Source organism: Xyrauchen texanus, chromosome 8 (genome assembly GCF_025860055.1).
Source record: "Xyrauchen texanus isolate HMW12.3.18 chromosome 8, RBS_HiC_50CHRs, whole genome shotgun sequence".
Lineage (NCBI taxonomy): Eukaryota > Metazoa > Chordata > Actinopteri > Cypriniformes > Catostomidae > Xyrauchen > Xyrauchen texanus.
In genome coordinates, this window is record NC_068283.1 from 14,237,593 (window position 1) to 14,261,712 (window position 24,120).

General features: G+C 38.2%; 1 protein-coding gene across 1 annotated transcript in view; it reads right to left on the minus strand.

Annotated features, from left to right (window-relative positions):
* The window catches only part of LOC127648027 (non-receptor tyrosine-protein kinase TYK2-like), a 57,412-nt gene that overhangs the window by 2,819 nt on the left and 30,473 nt on the right, over positions 1-24,120 (minus strand). The window contains exons 14-22 of the mRNA XM_052132591.1: positions 23,826-23,953; positions 22,557-22,692; positions 16,018-16,169; positions 11,406-11,556; positions 10,421-10,515; positions 9,880-10,072; positions 7,343-7,461; positions 1,250-1,422; positions 744-861 (exon numbers count right to left, since the gene is read on the minus strand). Of these exons, the coding sequence (XP_051988551.1) occupies positions 744-861; positions 1,250-1,422; positions 7,343-7,461; positions 9,880-10,072; positions 10,421-10,515; positions 11,406-11,556; positions 16,018-16,169; positions 22,557-22,692; positions 23,826-23,953 (1,265 nt within the window). The remainder of the gene's footprint in view (positions 1-743; positions 862-1,249; positions 1,423-7,342; positions 7,462-9,879; positions 10,073-10,420; positions 10,516-11,405; positions 11,557-16,017; positions 16,170-22,556; positions 22,693-23,825; positions 23,954-24,120) is intronic.

Below are 24,120 nucleotides of genomic sequence, written 5' to 3' on the forward strand. Positions count from 1 at the left end.
AGTTCACCCAAAAATAAAAATACTGGCATTATTTAGGCTGCTCATCTTCATGTCGTTGCAAACCTACATTACTACATTACTTCGTTTCTGTGGGACACAAAAGGAGATGTTTTTATGAATGTTCACTCTGCTCTTTTCCACATAGTGAAAGCAAATAGCTGTCAAGCTGTTAAAAAAACAACAACAAGCAAACATAAAGGTAGTCCATATGACTTGCATGCTGAATTTTCAACCATACAATAGCTTTGTGAGAGGAACTAAAATGTATGTTGTTACTCACCGAAAATCTTTCCCTTCATCGTAGCTCTCAGATCTAATTTGTTTTTGTATATAATCACATGTGATGCATCAAGACACATCGATGATGACAACAACTTAAATTTCAGTCTGTTCGTTACACAAAGCTATCGTATGGCTTCAAAAGACTTGTTTGGAAGACTTGAAGTCATATGGACTACTTTTATGGTTCTTTTTTGTCTGCTTTGTTCCTATATACTATAGACAAGAACAGCCTGGGTATTTTACCTAACTGTTTTGTGTTCCACAAATGTAATGTATGGAATGTAACGGAACGACATAAGGGTGAGTAAATTAAAATTTTCACTAATTATCCTTTTATTGAAATGCTTCAAAGTTCATATAACAATTGCTATCATTTCTTATGTGTGAAAACTGTTTAATGAGGAAAAAATATAAACATTACAAGCCAATGTTCTTGCAAAAATAAAACAAAACTGACTTACCGAAGGGGGGCTTTGGCGATGGTTGCAGTGGGTCAAAACCTCATAAAGGGTCACAGCAAAGGACCAAACATCAGAGGCAAAGGAAAACTTGCCCTCCTTCAAGCACTCTATAGCATACCTAAAAACCAAAGGCATAAAGAGGTTAGGTATAACTTCTCTTGTTGTGATCTGAGAGATGCTGCAGATTTAATCCTCTAAAGATAAACAAGTCCAAAGATAATTTAAGTTTGGTAACAAAGGTTTTTTGTTATGAAATAATTGTATTTTCCATGGAATCATTCGATTTTTCTAATGCTCTCCGAGACAATCGATATCAAATAGACTGATGCTTTTATTGAGAAACACCACACTAATGTCTAATGATGTTATATTACCCTAAATCCATTAACAGATAGGATAAGGATCCAATTTTATCGATTGAAGCACACTCCAGCACAAGAACAGGATATTATCACCATTACAGTAACATTAACCATCTCCCCAAGCCGCCAGCAATTCAAGCTTACCAGAACACAGGGCTGTCTCCATCCTCCCGAACACGATAGTAGATCTCCCCTTCAGGAATGTACTTTGTCAGGCCAAAGTCACCAATTTTGACCACACCTTCATTCTCCACCAAAACATTCCGTGCTGCCAAATCCCGGTGGACATACCGTTTGGAGTGCAGATAGTCCATCCCCTATGGTTACAAAAGACAGATTGAACAGAGGGACCATTAGGCTTTAATCTGATTTTAAGACTGACTGTCTGCACTATGATTTTGCAAGTGGTGAAATCTGATCTGTTTGTTTAGACCATGTGGTCACCATCTGCTAAACCTATATCAGTTGCCATTGTAATGACTTAATGCCAAGGGACATAAGAGAGTGGCAATCATTGCGGAAAAAGAGATGGAAAATGTCTTTGCTACGTACGTAACCACAATTCCCCGAGACGAAGGGAACGAGACATTGCGTTTATTAATGCATATGGGGAGTGCCTTCTTACGCGACCTAGTTGAAAACTCTCTACAATAACGCCAATATTCTAATATTGGCTATGGTGTTTGACCCTGCCTGTTTTGGCACGAAGCTGTCCGCTATAAAATGGTGCACAAACACCATTTCCTCAGAATTTCTGATTGAGAACAAGGAGTGCACCGCTTGAGCCTTATTGAGTCTTGTAGTGGGGCTAGCATTCAAAAAGTCTCGTTCCCTTCGCTTCAGGGAACCGAGGTTACATACATAACCAAGACGTTTCCTTATGACTCAATACACTTGACATTGTGTTTATTAACGCATATGGGGAACAGAATCCCATCACGCCGCACTACATGACATAAGGAAGCATGACGCCACAGTCTTGTGGGATGGCGACTGACATAATGCTGACTGTATGCCCTGAGTGACCCTCGTGTTGGGCCAGGAGGGGAGCACTCAGAAGGAATATATGAACCATAGTAATATAGTATGAATTAACTCCTTCACAAACCCAGTCAGGAAGGGAGTTTATTTATAATGTAAGTATTGAATGCAGGTGGTTGTGTAAAAAGATGGGGAGCTCATCCAGTGGGAGGAGCATAAGTAGCCTATATATATATATATATATATATATATATATATATATATATATATATATATATATATATATATATATATATATATATATATATATATATATATATATATATATATATATATATATAGCCAATGAAATAGCAAGCGCTCTAAACAGAGAGGATTTGTGAAGAGAGAGACATTACGTCTAGGTTGTAAAACCTTGCAAATGTGTATTGAGAAGACCATCCTGCTGCAAAACATATGTCTTATAAGGACACTCCAATCGTCCATGCCCATGAGGAGGACATGCCTCTTGTTGAGTTTTTAAACCAATTGGGCAAGTCTTATCCTGTGACTCATAAGCCAGGGCAATTGCATCGACAATCCAGTGAGAGGTCTTTGCTTGGAGATGGGCATTCCTTTTGTGCATCATCCATAGCATACAAAGAGCTGATCAGACAGTGTAAAGTGGCGTGTATGCTCAATATGCATGTAGCACCCGCACAGGGCATAAGAAATGCAATGATTGTTCTTCATCCAAATTAAATGGAAGAGGGAAGAAGGCCTGAAGGTGAACCCCTGCACTCTGAAGGGTGTGGTTAGGACCTCAGGCACATAGGCTTTTCTTGTTTTGACAGTGGCTTTGAAAGACCAGTGCAATACTCCAGACATGAATTGTTAATTGATAGTGCATGCAGGTCACCGACCCGTTTTACTGAGGCCAAAGCCAGCAGTAGTGCAGTCTTAAGTCCAAAGGCTCGAAGGGGGATCTTATGAGCGCTTTTAGGACTAAAGTTAAGTCCCAAGTCGGGACTGTAACCAGCCGAGGTGGGTTTTATCATCTTGCTCCTTTAAGGAACTTTATGATTAAATCATGCATGCCTATAGTGGTGCCAGCTTCATGTGTTTGCTATGCAGATTTAGTCACCACATACACTTTGAGCATTGACGGAGTGAGTTCTGACTCCTGCGTCTTATTGCTCTTGAAGAAATATGAGAATTTCATGTATGGGGCAGTTTACTGGGTCTTTGCCATGTGAGAGACACCAATCAGTGAACACATTCCATTATACAGGGTGGCTACAGGTAATAACAATTAAAATGTAAGACTTTTTAAGACTTTTTAATACCACTTCTAAATGAAATTTAAGACCAAACTTACGATGGAAATACAAATCAAAAGTGAAAATATACAGTAATATTTCCAAGTAAACACACTGTCTGTTCAAAATGAACAGTATGGTAAAATGATAATAACCAATTGAGTTTAAGAACATTGACTAAATGTGTGTAATGCGAAAGGATAACACAACAATGTCATTTCTGTCCTAAATTATATTTATTAGTACAATATTTTCTAAACATTTAGGTCCAATGAACAAATACGTATAAAATAAGTAAATATAAAAAAAAGTTCCTTTTGAACAAAATAAATAAAATAACAAATAAATGACAATTCCAGCTGCTTTAAAAATGAAGACATTTAAATAATAGATTGTGTGTGTGTGACAGAGAGGGAGAAACTCAGATGGATGGATTGCAGTTTGTGGAGGACTCATCATGGACAGAGAGTAGACAGCAGTGTGTAAGAGTGTTTTGCGGAGGTGTGTGGGAATAAGTGTGTGTGTGTGTGTGTGTGTGTGTGTGTGTGTGTGTGCGCGTGTTCTTATGTCTACATGACAAATAATTTTGTCTACTCCTGAGCTTTTGTGAATATACTTGGAAAACAATCCTTTTATATAATAATAAACAAAACACTTTGGCACTTGAGAAAGCTTTCCCAAAAGAGTGTACTTACCAATGTATAACAATGTGCATGTGCACAATATGAACACTTGAAACAGAGGCATGCCTGTATAAGGCATATAAGAAAGCCTACCTTGGACAAAAAACAATCACATTCGGGTAATACAGTAACGCAGCGTTACTTAGATTAGTAACTAATGTAAAAGATGATTAGGATTAGAATTATTTCACCCGTCAGTCCACGGTTGGTGCTGGGACGGTTCCTGTCTTTAAGCTGTTCATCACACATTCACTGTGCTTGGCAGTCTGTAGAAAATGCCTGATGAGACATTATGGCATATGCCTGAGATCTGCTGATTTATCTTCCAGCTCTTTCTCAACCTCTTTGAGTTCTGTGATTTTTTTTTTTTATCTTTTTCTGAGAATGTTTGACTTGGTGATTAGCTGGGCCATGAGTGTGCCTGATTTACCCTCAGCTTGCTCTGCCAGTTTGTCTGCGTCTTTTTCTAGGCTGTTTGCTACCTCAATCAGTATGATCTTCTTCTTTTTGAGCTGCTCAAGGTGGTCTTCTGCAACTTTTCTCTTTTCTATTTGTGCATTGCTCGCATGCTTTCTCTTTATATAGCCATAGTGTACAGTGCTGCTCATGAGTTTATGAACCTATGCTAAAGAGGAATAAAAAAAATCTTCTTTTGGAAATTGATCTTAATGCCTTAATAAAAAATAAAAAGGAAAAATCCAACCTTTAAGGACACTAATTTTCTTTTGTGAATGAATAATGTAAATACTGTAAATGAATAAATAAAACGTTCTTCCTTAAAATACAGGGGGCATAAGTATAGACACCCCTATGTTAAATTCATTACATATTGGCAGGTTAACGCCAGACTCTACTACCATTCTAAAACTCAATTTGCCTGTTTTTAATACATTTTTCATTTTAATTTGTCTAATTAACGTGTAGTGCCCTATCCATAGTGGTTATTCACTTGACAAATTAGTAAAGCTTAAATTATATGATACACAAAATATACAAGAGGTTAGTTAATGAATATAGTTATGGCAGACTTACTTTGAAATGCTGAAGTAGGTCCTGGGCAGTTGCATGGCCCATGAACTGTGCTCCATAGAACCTTGACTGGACGTGGTCATTTAACCAATAACGCACATGCAAGTCCATTTGCTGGCTTTTGGTTGTCTGGTTCAGTGTCTCGTCGAACATAATTACAAACGCACCACATTTTTGAACTTCGGTGATGAGCTCTTTTTTTATATATGGCGCCAATCCAAATTTAGCCACGTATCTGGTCTTGTCTTTTCCACAGGTAAATGACTGTACAAGCCCGGAATCTGGAAACATTGCTTTGAACACTTCTTCAACCCCGTCATTAGACCTGTATGAATTGTGGCTTGTAACAGTCCTCAGCACCCAAATCACCTCTGCTCGGAGTGTTGGCATAGAGCCACAAATTGCGCGGAGGTCAGCTGGCATTGTTGGCTGTGGATTTCCCATCATAACATCCTGCGTTGTAGCGTTAACATCGTTGCTAGCGGTGGAAATGTTGGAACAGAAGCTAGCAATGGCGGGCTGCTAGCGTGTCTTTACATAGTCTCTGTGTTTTTTGCTCTGTACGTGAGATTCCACAGCTCTGAGCCCCATTGTCCCAAGTTTGAAAGTCTTCCGACACATAATGCAGTTCACTTCATAAATATTTCCAGACACCGACCTTAACCAAGAATACTCTTCTTTTTCAAGCCATTTGTAATTGAATTTACATTTCCCCATATTTCTAAGTGGCTATCAACCATTGCTATATATTACCTGTGGCGAAATTACGAATCCTGCCACGCCAAGACCCGCCCACGAAGCAGCTCGATTGGTTAAGGTTAGGTTAGCCGATTGGTCAGGGGATAGGTCATGTGCAAATGAGATTACGTTACCCTTGTAAAAAATATTCGACCCGGCTGGAAGAACGATTGCCTGCATGGCAAATAGATCGTTTTCTGCTTTGCCAAAAATTTCCAAATCCTCAATACAGTTTGAGGATGAAATCTCCATTTGCCCGGTATTACCCCTTGGTGTGACAATAGGTCCTTGCCATAATTCAGGTGGCCTGGGACATGTATTGCTCTCAGGGAGAGGAGATTACGCAAGCTCTACAGGAGGAGGTGACGCATCAGTCTCAGCATTGGTGATGAATGAATTCCACCTTCACGGTTTATGTATGCCACAACTGTCATGTTGTCTGAGCAAACCAGGACATGACAGTTCGCCATTTCTGACTGAAAAGGCTTTAAGTCGATAGAATACAGCCGATGTTTTATTCATATCTTTAGGTGCCGAAAGTAGGATGACCATAGCACCCCAACCTGTGTTGGAAGCATCCATAGTCACCACTTCAATCTGCTCCAGCACGACACCTCGCCAGTAAAAGGCAGGAGCTGTCCAAGGTGCTTAAGTAGCTATACAGTGGCGGGATATAGTGATGCGCATGCACCCATGGTGCAAAGTATATCGTGGCACACGGCGCTTGAGCCAGCACTGAAGAGGTCTCATGAGTAAGAGACCTAATGGAATGATAGATGCCACCGCCATAAACCCCAATGCTTTTTGAAACAGCTTCAGCGGAAGTGTTCTCCTCAGTTTAAACTGAGGCAGACACTGTAGTATGGTCTGAACGCATGTGAGGCCGCTCGTGGAGTCAAGGTGGACTCCCAAAAGGGAGATTTGTTGGCTGGGGGAAAGAGCGTGCTCTTCGCCCAGTTCACACTGAGGCCCAAGCTGTTTAGACGTTGAAGCAGTAAGTTCAAGATTTAAATCTATATCTTCAGAAGTGATATAATATGTGTGGGTGTGAAACCGATAAAAATGTAAGTCCTTTTTTTTTTTTACTATACATCGCTACTTTCACGATTACATCTGAAAGTCACATGTTGTGCCTGTTTAGTTTCACTTTCACAGTAGAGATTTAGGGTAATGTTTCTCAACCACACCTATCATATCGCTTCTGAAGATATGGATTTAAGCACTGGAGTCTTATGGATTACTTCTATGTGTCCTTTATGTGATTGTTTTGGAGCTAAAAGGTCTGATAATCATTTACTTGCATTGTATGGACCTTCAGAGCTGAAATAGTGTTCTAAAAATCTTTGTTTGTGTTCAGCTGAAGAAAGAAAGTCATACACATCTGGGATGGCATGAGGGTGAGTAAATGATGAGAATTTAAATTTTTGGGAGAACTATCCTTTAATTCAGATACATCAGAAGGTTTGATTGTCATTTTTGATGGGTCTAAACTGCTCATAAATACTAACCATACAGATCTGCTGAGCAAACAGTAGACTTTGTGTGATTCCCAGCCGATGTTTAGGCAGATACTCTCTGAGGCTTCCCAGCGGAAGATACTCCATGATTAACTGAATTACCTGTCCACCTAACGCAACACAAAACAAAACAATAAGTGTGGCAATCATCCTTAAAACTTATTCCTGTTTTGGATAAGTGGAATTTTAAAACCTCATGAAATTGTATTACTATTTCCTGTATTGACGAATTTACTACTGAAACAAGAGGGCAGGACATACCATTTAAAGGTGCACTCCGTAATTTTTTGAAGTATATTACATTGGCTTAAACTGACACCTAGTGGTGTGGGTGCAGCATCATTCAAAAACAGAAGTTTTCAATTACCAATGACATTGTAGAAATTCACTATGCACAGTAAGCCATGATTAATTTACTCCATGAATGAAAGTGTCCAATAACAAGATGGAGTGGTAATCAGCTGGTCATGTGATGCTAACATGGCTGCCCCCATGAGGCACCCTACTCCATGTACAGGCATGGCCAAAATTATCGGCAGTGATTAAACATACATTTTGTGTTTTTACGAAGTTTGCAGCTTCAGTATTTGTAGATTATTTTTTCAGTTGTTTCTATGGTATACTGGAAAACAATGATAAGTGTTTCATAAGTTTTAAAGGCTTTTATTTGCAAAAACATTCAATTTATGCAGAGTCAATATTTACAGTGTTGACCCTTGTTATTTATAACCTCTGCAATTCGCTCTGGCATGCTGGATATCAACTTCTGGGCAAAATCCTGACTGATGACGATCCATTCTTGACTTATTAGTGCTCGGATTACAATTTGTGGGCTTCTGCTTGTCCACTCGCCTTTTGAGGATTGACCACAGGTTCTCTATTGGATTAAGATCCGGGGAGTTGCCTGGCCACAGATCCAAAATTTAAATGTAATGATCTCCGAGCCACTTCATTATCACTCTTGCCTTGTGACATGGTGCTCCATCATGCTGGAAAATGCACGGATCATCACCATATTGCTCCTGGATCGTTGGGAGAAGTTGCTCTTGCAGGACGTTTTGATACCATTCTTTATTCATGGCAGTGTTTTTGTGCAGAATTGTGAGAGAGCCCACTCCCTTGGATGAAAAGCAACCCCACACATGGATGGTCTCAGGATTCTTCACTGTTGGCACGACAAAGGACTCGTGTAGCGTTTTCTTTTCTTCTCCGGACTATCAGTTTTCCAGATGTCCCAAACAGTTGGAAGGGGGCTTCATTAGAGAAAATATCTTTGCACCAGTCTTCTGCTGTCCAATCCAAGTACTTCTTGCAGAATTTCAGTCTGTCTTTGATGTTTTTCTTGGAGAGAAGTGGCTTCTTTGCTGCCCTTCTTGACACCAGGCCATTGTCCAAAAGTCTTCGCCTCACTGTGCGTGCAGATGCACTCACACCAATCTGCTGCCAATATTGAGCAAGCTCTGCACTGGTGGTGACACTATTCCGTAGCTGACTCCTCAGAAGACGGTCCTGGCGCTTGCTGGACACTCTGGGTCGTACTGAAGTCTTCTTCACTGCAGTTGAACCTCTCTACTTGAAGTTCTTAGTGATCCGGTAAATGGTTCTTTCAGGTGCAATATTCGTTGCAGCAATTTTCTTGCATGTGAGGCCATTTTGATGCAAAGCGATGATGACTGCACATCTTTCTTTAGAGGTAAACATTGCGAAGAACAACACAATGATTGGAAGAACTTCTTCCCTCCTTTTATAGCAATCAGTCAGCTCTTATAATCCAATCAGAATGATAGAGTGATTTCACCAGACTAGTACTCGTTCACACTTTCCCAGGTGCTGCTGATATGATTAGTGAAATGATGATAGCTGGTAATTTTGTGCCAGGACCAAATAAACTGTGAAATTTGGGTTTTTGTGACAAAGTTAATTTTTTTGGCCAATGAAGATTTTTGCAATTATTTAAAATGCATCTGATCACTCTGCACAATAATCTAGAAACAATGTGAATCAACACCACAACAACTGAGGCAAAATACTTTGCGAAACACAACATGTATATCACTGCCAATACTTTTGGCCACTGCTGTAGAATAAAAGAGCTTTTATTAAGTTACTGATATGACTGAACTCTTCATCTCAAATGAGTGGTCAAATTTTCATACATGTGTTTAAGACGTTCAGTATTATTATTCATTTCTTTAGAAGTAAAACTTTTGTATCTTTAAGTATCAGATATCCTGTATGTCACAGTGGTAAAGTATAATTTGATACTTGTTATGGAAGCAGGTGGCATTTCTAATTTAGGAGGAGGAGACGTTCTCATTCTACAGAGAATTCGATTTTTTGACAAAACAATTGGTTCGACTTTCTAGCAGAGAAAGTTTATGTTTTAGATATGTATGTCTGCTACTTTTCTCCAATTTTAAAGAGCACACTAGCATTCAGTTGGACTCAAAGCTAGCAGACATGGACTAGAAGCCACAGAAGCTCAATTTTTATTCTTCAAGATACAGGCTACACACTGCTCTGCTTACCCAGTTCAGTACAACAGCCCTTGTACTTGACTATATTGTTGTGGTAAAGTGATTTGAGTATTTGAATCTCCTTCAACCAGGAATCATGGAGGTTACTGCCATTCTCTTGTTTCAAGGCCTTCACTGCCACGTATTCTCCTGTTCCATCATTGTCTGGGTCATACACGTACAGCATCACCTTTCCAAAATGTCCCTGAAAGCAGGTCACATACCATCACATGAAATTGACATAAGGCTGTTTCTTCAACTTCGGCTAATTTCATGTCCATGTCAAATGGTTGATTTTTGAAACTAACAGATTTAAAAAAAATTATAATTATTATATGATGGTCAAATCTTCATGACCTTCTGAAAAAATGGCAATATGTATGTTCATACACTGCTGGACATTGTTAGTAGACAAGTTGAACTAGTGAGAGTGTAAAAATGACTTTACTTGCCAGAAATCCACAATACTAAAAGTGCCTGAAGTTTAGAAAACCCCATAAATGAGACAGAGAGGCCTGAAGACAGTAATCTTTAGAATAAACTGTAAACTGACCTCTCCCAGGTCTCTGATCTTCTTCAGGTATCGTTTGTAAAAGATACTGGGGTCTCTGTCAGGAAGAGACTCACAATCCGAGGAGATGTCTGGATCTTTGATTGAAGGAGACAAAAGAAAAATCAATTTCTCAAATCAATAACAAACAGTACCATGATACTAAATGGTACTCTTGAAGTACCTTGGAGTACCATGTAAATACATGGTAAAAACATGGAACATGAAAATGGTAATATGACATTAACATGGTATTAACTATACAGTAGATACACTTCTATTGAAATTTTGGTTGATTCAGAAGGTAATTTATTATATTTATTATGGCAAATAACCAAAATTATATTACAATACCCTTTTTTGTTATTTTAAAGTATCTAAATTCATGACATTATTTAGACATCAAATGCTTCAAGACATCAACACAATTTAATGGTGTCTGAAATAACCATTTAGTACTTTTGTAACCTGGAATAAAAAAATAAAAGAAAATTAAAAAAAAATTCTGTTTGAATAAATGAAGCCTGACATTTTCTGCTTCAAATATTGGCCAATTCAGATACTGATAATTAAAAAAAAAAGAACAAAATATTAGTACTTTTTTGTAAGGGACAGTACAATGAGCAATAATTAAGGGTGTACAATGAGCAGTAATTAATGGGGAAGTGTGCAATTTAAAAAATAATAATTGATCTAGTCTGTCATTGGTTAAAAAAAAAAAAAAGAAAAGAAAATAGTCCCCACCAAATCTTGCACCATTGGTTGAGCCAATGTTGCCATGTTTATCTGCATAAACAAACAGAGCAATGTTTTGATAGAGCCACAGTCTGTATTTACACTTTTTGGGAAAATCAAACAACAAATGGCTTAATATTAGTTGCCTCTGCATATTAAGAAAGGACAGAAGAACATATTTTATCATTATTAAAAAAACAACATACAAAGAAGCACACAAACAAGCTTAATTACACTGTATTAAAGAACTCACTTTTTATCTGAATCTCTGTTAGTTCTCTTAGTATGGTCCGGAAGGAAGGTCTTGCTGCAGGGTCGTACGTCAGACACATGCTGATAAAGCTTGCCAGCTCTTGAGATGAAGGTACTGCCAGGCGACTCTGCATCTCATAAAATCGCTCTTTCTGTAAACAGAGGGGAGTTTAGAAGACACTAGTAAGAGCAGGTTATACAGTAAGAGGAATAATGTATTGCTACTTACCAAATAAATAAATATTGATTTGCATTACAATGATGATTTGCAATTATTAAAATCAATAAAAAAATAAATTATATGAGAACAAATAAACGCATAGTCTCCAGAAACAAAGAATGTTTTTTTTTTTTAAATGACGACTTGCCAAATAGTTGAAATAAATGGGAATTTCATTTGAAATTATTTTATTAGCTTACTTACAGAGATCAAATATTGATTTGAGTGAACAGGAGCACATGAAGCAAGAAGGAAAAGTAACCTGCAAAATGCCTGGACGATCAGAGAAATATCACTTTGTGCTCTGGTTTGCGGCCATTATTTAGAAATATTTCACAGCTGAATGCTGCGATTGACCAATTAGAATTGAGCATTTAAAGAGTAGGGTATTGTATATTATAAAGCTTATGATATTTACTGTGACATTTCTATCACCAGAGAGTCTGTGGAACTCATTCAGTCTTCCCAAGAGCTGTGTTTTTGGCCGTTTTCCTTTTATTCTTCTTTGTGAAAGACAATGCAATCTTGTCTTCTTTTCACCCAACTGAAGAAAATGTCTAAATGTTATTAGAATCCTATACTGTGGTAATGTTTCTTAAAGGGATAGTTCACCCAAAAATGAAAATTCATAATTTACTCACCCTCATGCCATCCCAGATGTGTTTGACTTTCATTCTTCTGCTGAACACAAATTAAGATGTTTAGAATATCTCAGCTTTGTTGGTCCTTATAACGCATGTGAATGGGTGCCAACATTTTGAGCAGATAAAGGCACCATAAAAGTAATCCATACGACTCCAGTGTTTTAATCCATATCTTCAGAAGTGATATGATAGGTGTTGGTGAGAAACAGATCAGTATTTAAGTCTTTTTAAGTGTTTAGTAAATACTTCCTGAGGGTCCTTAGGAAGAACCACCTCACCCAAACAGTGCATCTGTCCTTCTACCGCTGCTCCATAGAGAGCATACTAACTTATTGTATCTGTGTGTGGTTTGCCAGCAGAAATAGAGAGGAAACGCTCCAGAGGGTCGTCAACACAGCCCAGAAGATTATTGGCTGCCCTCTCTCCACCCTGGAAGATCTTTACAATTCCCGCTGCCTCAAAAAAGCCCAGAACATACTTAAAATTCCATCTCACCCCAGACACTCCCTGTTTGAACTGCTGCCCTCTGGCAGATGTTTCAGGACAATGAAAACACGAACAAATAGATTAAAAAACAGTTTTTATTTAAAAGCAATAGCAGCACTAAACACTACTTGAATGCAATATTAAGGAGATATATCCTGCAGTGAACTGTTTGGTATAATGTGTTTTCATTTCCTTTAGAATCTTTTAAAATATTTTTAGAGCTACTTTTAGAGGCTCTTGTATATTGATATACCTGTTGCACTTTATTTGATGTTGCACTGATAGGATTGCATCCAATTTCATTGTAAATGTACAATGACAATACAGTTTCTATTCTATTCCATTGAGTTATTTTTTTCTAGAAATTCTTCTCCCTGCCCAGTAGGGGGTGATATGCATGAAGAATGTGAAAACAGAAAAAGAAGAATATGAAAGTGAAAGTTAAAGATTGACTGGGCAGGGAGGACAATTTAAAGTAAAAAAAGGACTTAAAGGGGTCATGACATGTTTTTTTTATTGTATTATTATGTTCCCTTAGGTGCAATTATAGTATTAATGTATTTTTTTTTTAAGAAAAACTTTTAAAATCTAGTGATTTATGACCTTTTCCCACCCTGTTTCTCATCCTCTGATTCAAACAGTCTGTTTTGGGGGCGTTTTCCATTTAAGACTTCAGTGTTAACGCCCACTGTTATGATTGGCTAACGTCAGTGCCTATGTATCAATTATTGACGCTCCCAGCCAGAACAATATGCAAGTAAACTAAGTAAAAACACTGTGATTATTCATAATGAATGAAATTGCGCTTTAAAAGTAGTTTAAAGTTTAAAATAGATTACTTACAGTTTGCGTCGTCGTTGTTCCCAGAATAGTCGGCACGGACTTATCTTTGAGCAACAGTTTTCTGGCAAAGCCAGCATCATATTGAGATTTGTTCTCAAAACAGTCATCCTTAAAATGTACAGAACAAACGCTTAAGTTAACACTGCCGTGACTGGGACGTCCGCAAAAAATAAACTGCATCCATTTTTCCCTGACGTCTGGATCTTTCGGCAGCTTATTCAGAGGTTTTGTTTGACCACAGCCAGGAACAGCACATCTGTGTGGCATCGTAATTTTCCTGTGCACAAGTAGTCTCTGTCAGAGCTCGCTGTCCATCGACTGAACACTTGTGAGGCGCACAGCGATACGAAATGAGCGTAGTTGTCTTGCGCTTAAATCGTAGTTATCTTGCGCTGGAGGCGGTCATATGCAAACGCTGTTACGTCACTTCTAACCGACACGTCACTTCTAACCATGAATCCAGAACGAGCTGTATTTTGAGCTTGATTAAATAAATGATTCGTTTAGAATGGGGAGGACGTCTTAAAATATTAAACTTGCAGGACGTTTTAATGATACAAAGACCTCTTATATACCAAAAGATCAAGGCAAATTTGGTTTCTCATGTCATGACCCCTTTAAATATTGATCTGTTTCTCAGCTACACTTGTCATGTCACTTCTGAAAACATTTATTTAACCACTGGAGTCATATGGATTACTTTCCTGCTGCCTTTATGTGCTTTTTGGAGATTAAAAATGTTGTCACCCATTCACTTGCATTGTATGGACCAAAAGAGCTGACAAATTCTTCTAAAAATCTTTATTGGAGTTCAACAGAAGAAAGAAAGTCATAAGCATCTGTAATGGCATGAGGGTAAATGATGAGAAACATTTTACTTTTTGGGTGAACTATCCCTTTTAGTAAGAAAGATATAAACCAAAATCTTATTTTGACCTATTAAAATAATGTTAAGAATGGACTCTATGCACGGTCACTTCTGCGTTTTGCTACGGGGGCACACTTACATCCTGCGCAGTGCCAGAAACTGTTTCTTTCTACGCTGTCATGACTACTCTACACACAGTATTTACAGGAGTTTCTGCAGATGACATTGGACAATATCCATCTGACATTGAGACACAGAGCTGTTGCTCCATCCAGTAAAAGGAAGGAGTTTAACAACATGTATTTAAATTTATATCGACCACAATGAGGGTGAATATTTAGCTTTGGATTAGCAAGGTCCCTGTTTCAGACTGTATTACTCATGAAATTATTCTGATTCATTTTGCTTGATAAAGTATACCCCTGTGATATTTTAAGTTAATGTAATATGACAATTGATGATACTCCAGCTTCATAGCAAATGCACCGATAATAGTGAACAATCATATATTTCTTAACATAGTGACCGTTACTTAAACCATACCATATAATAGTGGTCAATATTAGTATACAATTTTCTTTTTATTTATGCAGTAAAATATAATTTTCACTTTACTATAATGTACGTTAATAAAAATCACTTCCTTTTTCTGAGAGATTTGTCATGTGCGTGTGCAGGGCTCTGCCGAACTGAAGAAAGCAGTGATGATGATGATTGCATCGTGAGAAGTGAACTTTTATTCTCCTTTTATTCTTTCTTTTTGCAAAAAAGGGACAATGACCCAATAATTTGACAAAATAAATATAGATTAAATTGTGTTATTGTATCTTTCGTGTTATGTATGAATATTGTGGTGTAATATTACAGTTTATATGAATAAAAAAACAAATATATCGAACCTCAACTATCATTTTTATTGTTGTTGTAGTTTTTATTTTTCAGAAGAATATGGTGCTTTACTTTTGTGTAATCTCATGCTTTGACAGTACAAAATATCAGTACTGTGTGTAGTGCTCTCAGTGATGTTTTATCACACTGAAGATGGCGCTGAAACCTCCGCAAAGTAACGGACTGTCCCTAACGTCATCTGGTGTTTGTTTGTGCTCTCTTTGACATGAATCGCATGAGTTGTTTGTATTTCTCACTTGCAAATCACTGTACAATTGCTGAATGTAAATACTTTGCACACAGAGGAAGCCATACACAACGGTAAAGCAGTGCTCAGCCGTTCTGAAAGCTTTAAATCTTATTTAAATGAACTGGACCTAATTACTGAGATGATTTTAATACTTTTACTAAATAAATTTACATTTGTTGTAATAAGTAATTTTATTTTAGAAAGAAGAATACTTTGCTGCAACTCTCATGACACCTTCGCTGTTGCTGAATACGATACCGGAAGTTCCTTATAGCCGTGAGATTTTACCAAAAATACCATTTAGAATTTTCTGTCAATGTTCCTAAAATTAAATTACTGTTGCAAAATTGTCGGTTAACTCAAACTCTCATTGAGAGTGCACAATGTCAGCTACAAAGGTGAAAATAGCAGTACCTCAGTCAGTGTACTGCCACTGATGGGAAGATCTCCATTGTTGCAGATTTCAAGCAGAGTGGCTCCAAAGCTCCACTGATCAGCAGCACTTCCTATACGAGCTCCATCAGCAATACACTCAGGAGCAATCCAAGGGATGCGCTCCACACGTTCTTCACATTAAACACAAACATAACACAAAACTAGATTTTTATGTGTGCAGAAAAGTTTCTCACACAAAATAAACAATGAAATCAGATTCTCAACAGGTGCGTTCACACATAAATGAGTTCTTTACCCTCATTATAATATTGATAAATTATAGTTGGCATAGTTAATCATTAGCATAATACACGCCAAAACCATCTCCTACTACAACACTCTCACTTGAGAGTAAATGTATCAAGATCTTTGAGTAAAGCTAAGTGTGACACACCATGTGATTGGCTACATGTTTATGCAGAATTTCACCTATTTTTATTACTTGAAACTAAATCAGACTTATTGTAAGTGAGTCATTACATTTTTCAATTCTTAGTAATTACATTTTCAATAATAATAATAATGTAGTTGCACATAGCAATTCGGGGGCAAGCACGTCAATCATTATTAGGCACAACAATGGTAAAAATAAGTGATTAAAGCAATCTGTTCATGATTTTATGCTATTAATGGCAATGGGACATAACAGCTTATTACTTTTGACCAACAGGTGGCGCTGTCACCAAATTGATATGGTGCGGTCAAGGCGCGGTCATGATGACACAAAGTTTCATGTCAATACGCCAAAGCTTTGCTGAGATAGAGCCTGAAAACCATTCTGGCACCGTGCCATCAAATTCGTTATGTTAAATGAAAACAGTTTGGTCTATCAACACGAAATCCATAACATTTTGTTGGCATGATCTGAAGGTGGCCTGATTCGAATTTGGTTAAAATGTGACAAAATTTTGGAGGTTTGAATGACAAACGTTTCCGCGGAGGCATAGTGCATGTGGAGGCTTCACGCCATCCACCGCGGCATCCACACACAACTCACAACGCGAACCACATTACAGAGACCATGAGGAGGTTATCCTATGTGACTCTACCTTCCCTTGCATCCAGGGTTAATTTGGTTGCTTAAGAGACATGGCTGGAGTCACTCAGCACGCCCTGGGATTCGAACTTGTGAACTCCAGGGGTGGTAGTCAATGAGCTACCCAGGCCCCCCGAAAAAGTATGTTTTTAAAGGACTTCAAAATGGCAGGCAAGAAGTTTGATCAATCATGGCATAGTTGGTTTCCACGTTCTCGACATGACCCACAGAATCTACCAATACTGATCTCATGACAATAGCACAAAGTAATCAAAAGTATTTTGAAGCATTTTATGATAATTTGGTATAACTTTTGATCAGAAGGTGGTGCTGTCTCAAAATGTTTTGAGTACCTTCAGGGCATAGTGCCAATGCCACATAACGAGTTTCATAACAATACGTCAATGCGTTTGAAAAATAAAGCATTTTACAACAAAATTTGAAATGGGCAAAACCCAAAATGGCCGACATAGGAAAATTTGATATCATTCGACTCGGATCCCACACAGAATCTAACAAAACCAGTTTTGTGGTGAAATCATTCAGAAGTTACAAGCAAAAATATGCATTTTTCATATCTCGTGACCACTAGGTGGCGATGTGACAAACTGTGCATGGTTGTCCTTACACAAACCAAGTTTGGCGTGAATATGCTAAAGCATTGCGGATACAGTGAGGAAAATAAGTATTTGAACACCCTGCTATTTTGCAAGTTCTCCCACTTAGAAATCATGGAGGGGTCTGAAATTGTCATCGTAGGTGCATGTCCACTGTGAGAGACATAATCTAAAAAAAAAAAATCCAGAAATCACAATGTATGATTTTTTAACTATTTATTTGTATGAGACAGCTGCAAATAAGTATTTGAACACCTGAGAAAATCAATGTTAATATTTGGTACAGTAGCCTTTGTTTGCAATTACAGAGGTCAAATGTTTCCTGTAGTTTTTCACCAGGTTTGCACACACTGCAGGAGGGATTTTGGCCCACTCCTCCACACAGATCTTCTCTAGATCAGTCAGGTTTCTGGGCTGTCACTGAGAAACATGGAGTTTGAGCTCCCTCCAAAGATTCTCTATTGGGTTTAGGTCTGGAGACTGGCTAGGCCACGCCAGAACCTTGATATGCTTCTTACAGAGCCACTCCTTGGTTATCCTGGCTGTGTGCTTGGGTCATTGTCATGCTGGAAGACCCAGCCTCGACCCATCTTCAATGCTCTAACTGAGGGAAGGAGGTTGTTCCCCAAAATCTTGCAATACATGGCCCCGGTCATCCTCTCCTTAATACAGTGCAGTCAGCCCTGTCCCATGTGCAGAAAAACACCCCCAAAGCATGATGCTACCACCCCCATGCTTCACAGTAGGGATGGTGTTCTTGGGATGGTACTCATCATTCTTCTTCCTCCAAACACGGTTAGTGGAATTATGACCAAAAAGTTCTATTTTGGTCTCATCTGACCACATGACTTTCTCCCATGACTCCTCTGGATCATCCAAATGGTCATTGGCAAACTTAAGGCGGGCCTTGACATGTGCTGGTTTAAGCAGGGGAACCTTCCGTGCCATGCATGATTTCAAACCATGGCGTCTTAGTGTATTACCAACAGTAACCTTGGAAACGGTGGTCCCAGCTCTTTTCAGGTCATTGACCAGCTCCTCCCATGTAGTTCTGGGCTGATTTCTCACGTTTCTTAGGATCATTGAGACCCCACGAGGTGAGATCTTGAATGGAGCCCCAGTCCGAGGGAGATTGACAGTCATGTTTAGCTTCTTCCATTTTCTAATGATTGCTCCAACAGTGGACCTTTTTTCACCAAGCTGCTTGGCAATTTCCCTGTAGCCCTTTCCAGCCTTGTGGAGGTGTACAATTTTGTCTCTAGTGTCTTTGGACAGCTCTTTGGTCTTGGCCATGTTAGTAGTTGGATTCTTACTGATTGTATGGGGTGGACAGGTGTCGTTATGCAGCTAACGACCTCAAACAGGTGCATCTAATTTAGGATAATAAATGGAGTGGAGGTGGACATTTTAAAGGCAGACTAACAGGTCTTTGAGGGTCAGAATTCTAGCTGATAGACAGGTGTTCAAATACTTATTTGCAGCTGTATCATACAAATAAATAGTTAAAAAATCATACATTGTGATTTCTGGATTTTTTTTTTTTAGATTATGTCTCTCACAGTGGACATGCACCTACGATGACAATTTCAGACCCCTCCATGATTTCCAAGTGGGAGAACTTGCAAAATAGCAGGGTGTTCAAATACTTATTTTCCTCACTGTATATAGCCTCATGTCCAATTTGGGATGCTCTACTAATTTGTTCATGTGTTATTCGAGAACCGTTTGAATAATCAACTTGAATGTCAGCGTGGTCTGAAGATGATCTGATTACATTTTCCTGCAAATCGGACAAACGGTCTAGGAGGAGTTCGAAATAGTATGTTTTTCGAAAAATTCAAACTTGTGCATGGAAAAGAAACTGTCGGCAGTCTGAATGAGTTTAATTCATACATTGATCATTCATCTGGTTAATTATTTAATGCACTGAGCATTGCAGTAGTGTATATAAAACACTCTACAGCAAAATGTAACATTTTAACGATAAGAAAACGTAATCCTTGTCAAATTAGAATGAAATTTTAGTTGTTATGGTAATATATGTCTCATTTATGATCATATTTTCAAAAGACACAGCCAGACGTTCAGATAAAAAATAACAATAGAGCGAGACAACTGTAGGAACTCACACTCATTGTACAGAGACTAGCGTCATTAAGCAATAAAGTCGCTGCAGGTGTGAATGGGCCTTAAATCTCAATTATATTCTGGTTCTTAGACATGGCTTAGGTCCCTCCTTTAATGTAGGTCAATGGCCTCAAAATATTTACAAGCCCACAGCAAGCGATGTCCTTCATTTAGTCAATGGAATGAATAGGTCATTGTGTGATACTCTTTATGCAGCTGAGTGGGCCTAACTCACTGGACACTCCGAGGAAACTGACCGCCTCCTTTGTTTCTTTTTGTGCGGATTCAACCTAGTGGCTGGAGTTTGTTTTGTGGAATAACACTCCATCAGGACAGTTTGTGGATGAATCTGCACGTTCTTTGTGCTTATGCCTCCTATTGGTTGGATTTTGTTCTGTGAAATATTTCTTGCAAAAAATAGGAGTGATTAGGGCAATAGTTGCACGGATGGGCTGATGATTGGGGAGGGGTAATAATGGGGGTTAAATGTTTTTTCTTTGTTATATGTACATGAATCAATAAAAAATGTTAATTGAAGAATATTAATGAAGCAAATTCAGCAGTGGTGCATCAAATTATGAGCACAACTGCTAAAAAATGTTTCATTAGTATTCTTGATGCAATGTAACACTTGCAAGGTCTGTTCAGATAGAGTTGCGGACAGCAGAGAATGAACAATGCCATGGTTCTTCCTCCATAGAAACATTTTTGGCAGATGCCCAAGCAAACAGACAGAAGTGTAACCAAAGTGGTCTTCTTCAAAATATTGGAGAGCCAAAGCAACTTTTATTATAATCTTGGGTTCAGCGGTATACACGCCAAGTATGCTTCTCATCTGCAACATATGCTCTGACGGCATCCCTCGATAATGTGGCACAGACCACAAAACTGATGCAACCCATTTGAATTCTAGTGAGAATATAGTTTGAAGCGCTATATAGGAAGCCAAACCTCTCAAACAGTAAATGCTCCAACATGTTAAACAGCACTGAGGAGGAAATAGCAACACTGTCCTATGCGTGAAAATAAAGGATTTTTAAATAACACACCATCCTTACAAAAATGTATAACTTTACAGTAGTAACAGTAACTGTGATATGTTGACAAATATGTTAAAAGTTTAATTTTAAATAATCTATTAGGTAGACTCTATTAGACCTGTGGCAGTTAAAATTTCTAAATGTGTTTTGGCAATATTTTTCTCCATAACAAATACTGTTATTTATTAATATTATTTTGGAAAGACTACCTACAATGAGTGAAGCACAGTAATGAGGATCCATCCATGGTCTTATCTGTGCTTAATTGAGAATGAGCGTTAAATTCTGGACCTCTAAGGTTTATGGAAAAATTATGGACAAAGATTTCCTCCTGTGTAATATACACTCCGTGACCACTTTATTAGGTAAATCTGTACATCTACTTATTCATATGATTATAAAATCAACCAATCATCATGCAGATACGGGTCAGGAGCTTCAATTAATGTTCACATCAACCATCAGAAAGGTGAAAAATGTGATCCCATTTATTTCAACCATGGCATGATTGTTGGTGCCAGACGGGACGGTTTGAGTATTTCTGTAACTGCTCATAGGCAGTTAGGCTACGGTAACTCAGAAAACCCCTCTGTACAATTGTAGTGAGCAGAATAGCATCTCAGAAAGCACAACATGTCGATCCTTGAGGCGGATGGGCTATAACAGCAGATCAACACGTCGGGCCCACAATCAGTGTACCTCAGCAGAAATCACGATTATTTCAGACCAGGCAATGTTTTGGCCAGTTTCAGAGAGCCTGTGCCCACTGCAGCCTCAGCTTTCTGTTCTTGGCTGATAGAAGTGGAACCTTCTGCTGTAGCCCATCAGCCTCATGGTTAGACATGTTGTGCATTCTGAGATGCTATTCCGCTCACTAAAATTGTACAGAGAGGTTATCTGAGTTACCATAGCTTAATGGTAACTCACATAGGGTTAATGCCGATGAGCAGTTACGGAAATACTCAAACTAGCCCATCTGGCACCAACAATCATGCCACGGTCTAAATCACTGCGATAAAAATGTTCCCCAATCTGATGGTTGATGTGAACATTATCTGAAGCTCCTGAAACCGTATCTGCATGATTTTATAAATTACACTGCTGCCACACGATTGGGTGATTAGATAATCACATGAATAAGTAGATGTACAGATGTACCTAATAAAGTGGTCACTGAGTGTATGTTCTATTTGAATGATGTTTGATATCAGGAAATAAACCAGATAAGAAATATAATAAGCTCATAAAAAAGGCTCATACATTTTTAAAACGGGGAGAGAAAACATCCTGTATCTTTTGTTGTTGACATAAACATGAACATGAATAACCCATCTACAATGATTCTAAGGTCGTTTTAAGCTATTCCTCCACCGATGGGTCTGGCGTTGTGGGCTCGTGGACATGCGCACAACAGCACAGCTACTAAAAAAACCTTGGGGAATTCTGGTCATCTACCTCAGTGCTGTAAATATCATCATTCTGACATTAATAAATGTACTTGACAAGAGGAAGTGAACATCACCAAGGGAAGTGGTGTTAGACCTTAGCTTCCTGTTCTATCAACCATGAGAGAATCTGATGAAGTAAACAGTAATGATGAGCAGAGTGAAGTAAATAGAGAAATGACATGGATACAGGATGTATTTGTACATATATTTTTCTACAGAACATGTGAATAACAACATAATTCTCGGTTACCTCCACGAGACAGAGCAGTCAGTGCAATGCCTGGGTCACTCATCTTCACAAAGGGAGACATGCCCTCCTCCAAACCCTTCCTCACCACCAGAATATTCTTGCCACAGACATTTCCGTGGACCAAACGCTTAGTCTCCTGCAAAGAAAAGGGTGAAGAATGGGTGAATCTCATGAAGAAATGTCAAGAAACAGCACTTTTTTCACATAAATGTTTTGGACATTTAAAAAGCATGCTGACATCTATTTCCTTTTTCTGCATGAAGAAAATAAAGCAGGATTATTCAAATATTTTGCATTGGGACATTCATTACAATACAGTATATCTTCCACTAAAATTCTCATTACTGTAATGCAATAATTAAATTAATTTTGTCAAGACACTTTTCTTATTGAAATCAACATAAAACCTAATACAACAAATACTACCATGATGTATACTCACAATTAAACTTTACAAATTTACTTTAAATAACACACTTTAAATAACTTTTATAATCTTTTGCATAGCAGTAATAAGAAATGGATAGTCCTAAAAATTGGATATATTTCCAGCATGCAAAGTATAATTTTGTAAGAGAAAAAAAAAAAATGTCCAGAGTGCTCAAGGAGTTCAAAAAAGTATATGAAGGTGCTCTTTGGGGTCGAGAGTTCAATGTCATGTAGAAAAAGGAAATCCAAGGCACTCTTCAACCCACGCGTAGCGGCACAAACAGCCTTCTTCAGGGTACCCTGAAGAAGGCTGTTTGTGCCGCTACGCGTGGGTTGTATCTTTTCCCCCACATGTTTTAATTATTTTTTCTATCATGATATAGCCAGTCCAATAAAGGCTTCTTTATTTTCCTAAGAAGAGTGCCTTGGATTTCCTTTTTCTACGTATAATTTTGTAATTTCCTTCTTTTGATTTTTGGGGGAAATATGACCCAGACCTTTCTTGAGTTTTCGTGTGATTCATCACATAGACACTAAGGGGGCTGTTCAGACCGAACACATTTTTGCTTCCATCTGAGCTGTTTTTTAATTATGTTTCTATGTAAACACGTGATAGACAGATGTCTTTGTTTCAGTGTGTCTCGACGGGGTCGCAATGTTTATTTAAACCATGTCAAGTTAAAAAGAACTTTAAAAACTATTTGTTGTGCTGCGTCTAGCTTTTTTAGTGCAATAACACATTCGGTCTGAACGGCCCCATATCATATAGAATGAGAGCTCTATCAATAGGCAATTATTGACGTAAACTGTTTTACATCTCATTTTGAATTCATCACTCACAAGATAGCAAAGAGCACTGGCAAGCTGTTTAGCAACTGTAAATTTCCACTGTGCAGTGACACGGGCCTTCTCTCTGTGCAGGAACACATCTAATGGGCCGAACTCCACAAACTCCTCCACCATGATGTCTGCTCAGATAAAACAGTACAGACAACAGATACAGTGAGGTTAAAAAAATCCACTTATGAAAATGTCTGTTTTGCATTTTCCTAACTGAATACAATGCTTAATTTTTTTCTCATTACAAATTTTATGAAAATTTTAATTAAGTTCCTGCTTCGCTACTGTTCGGACG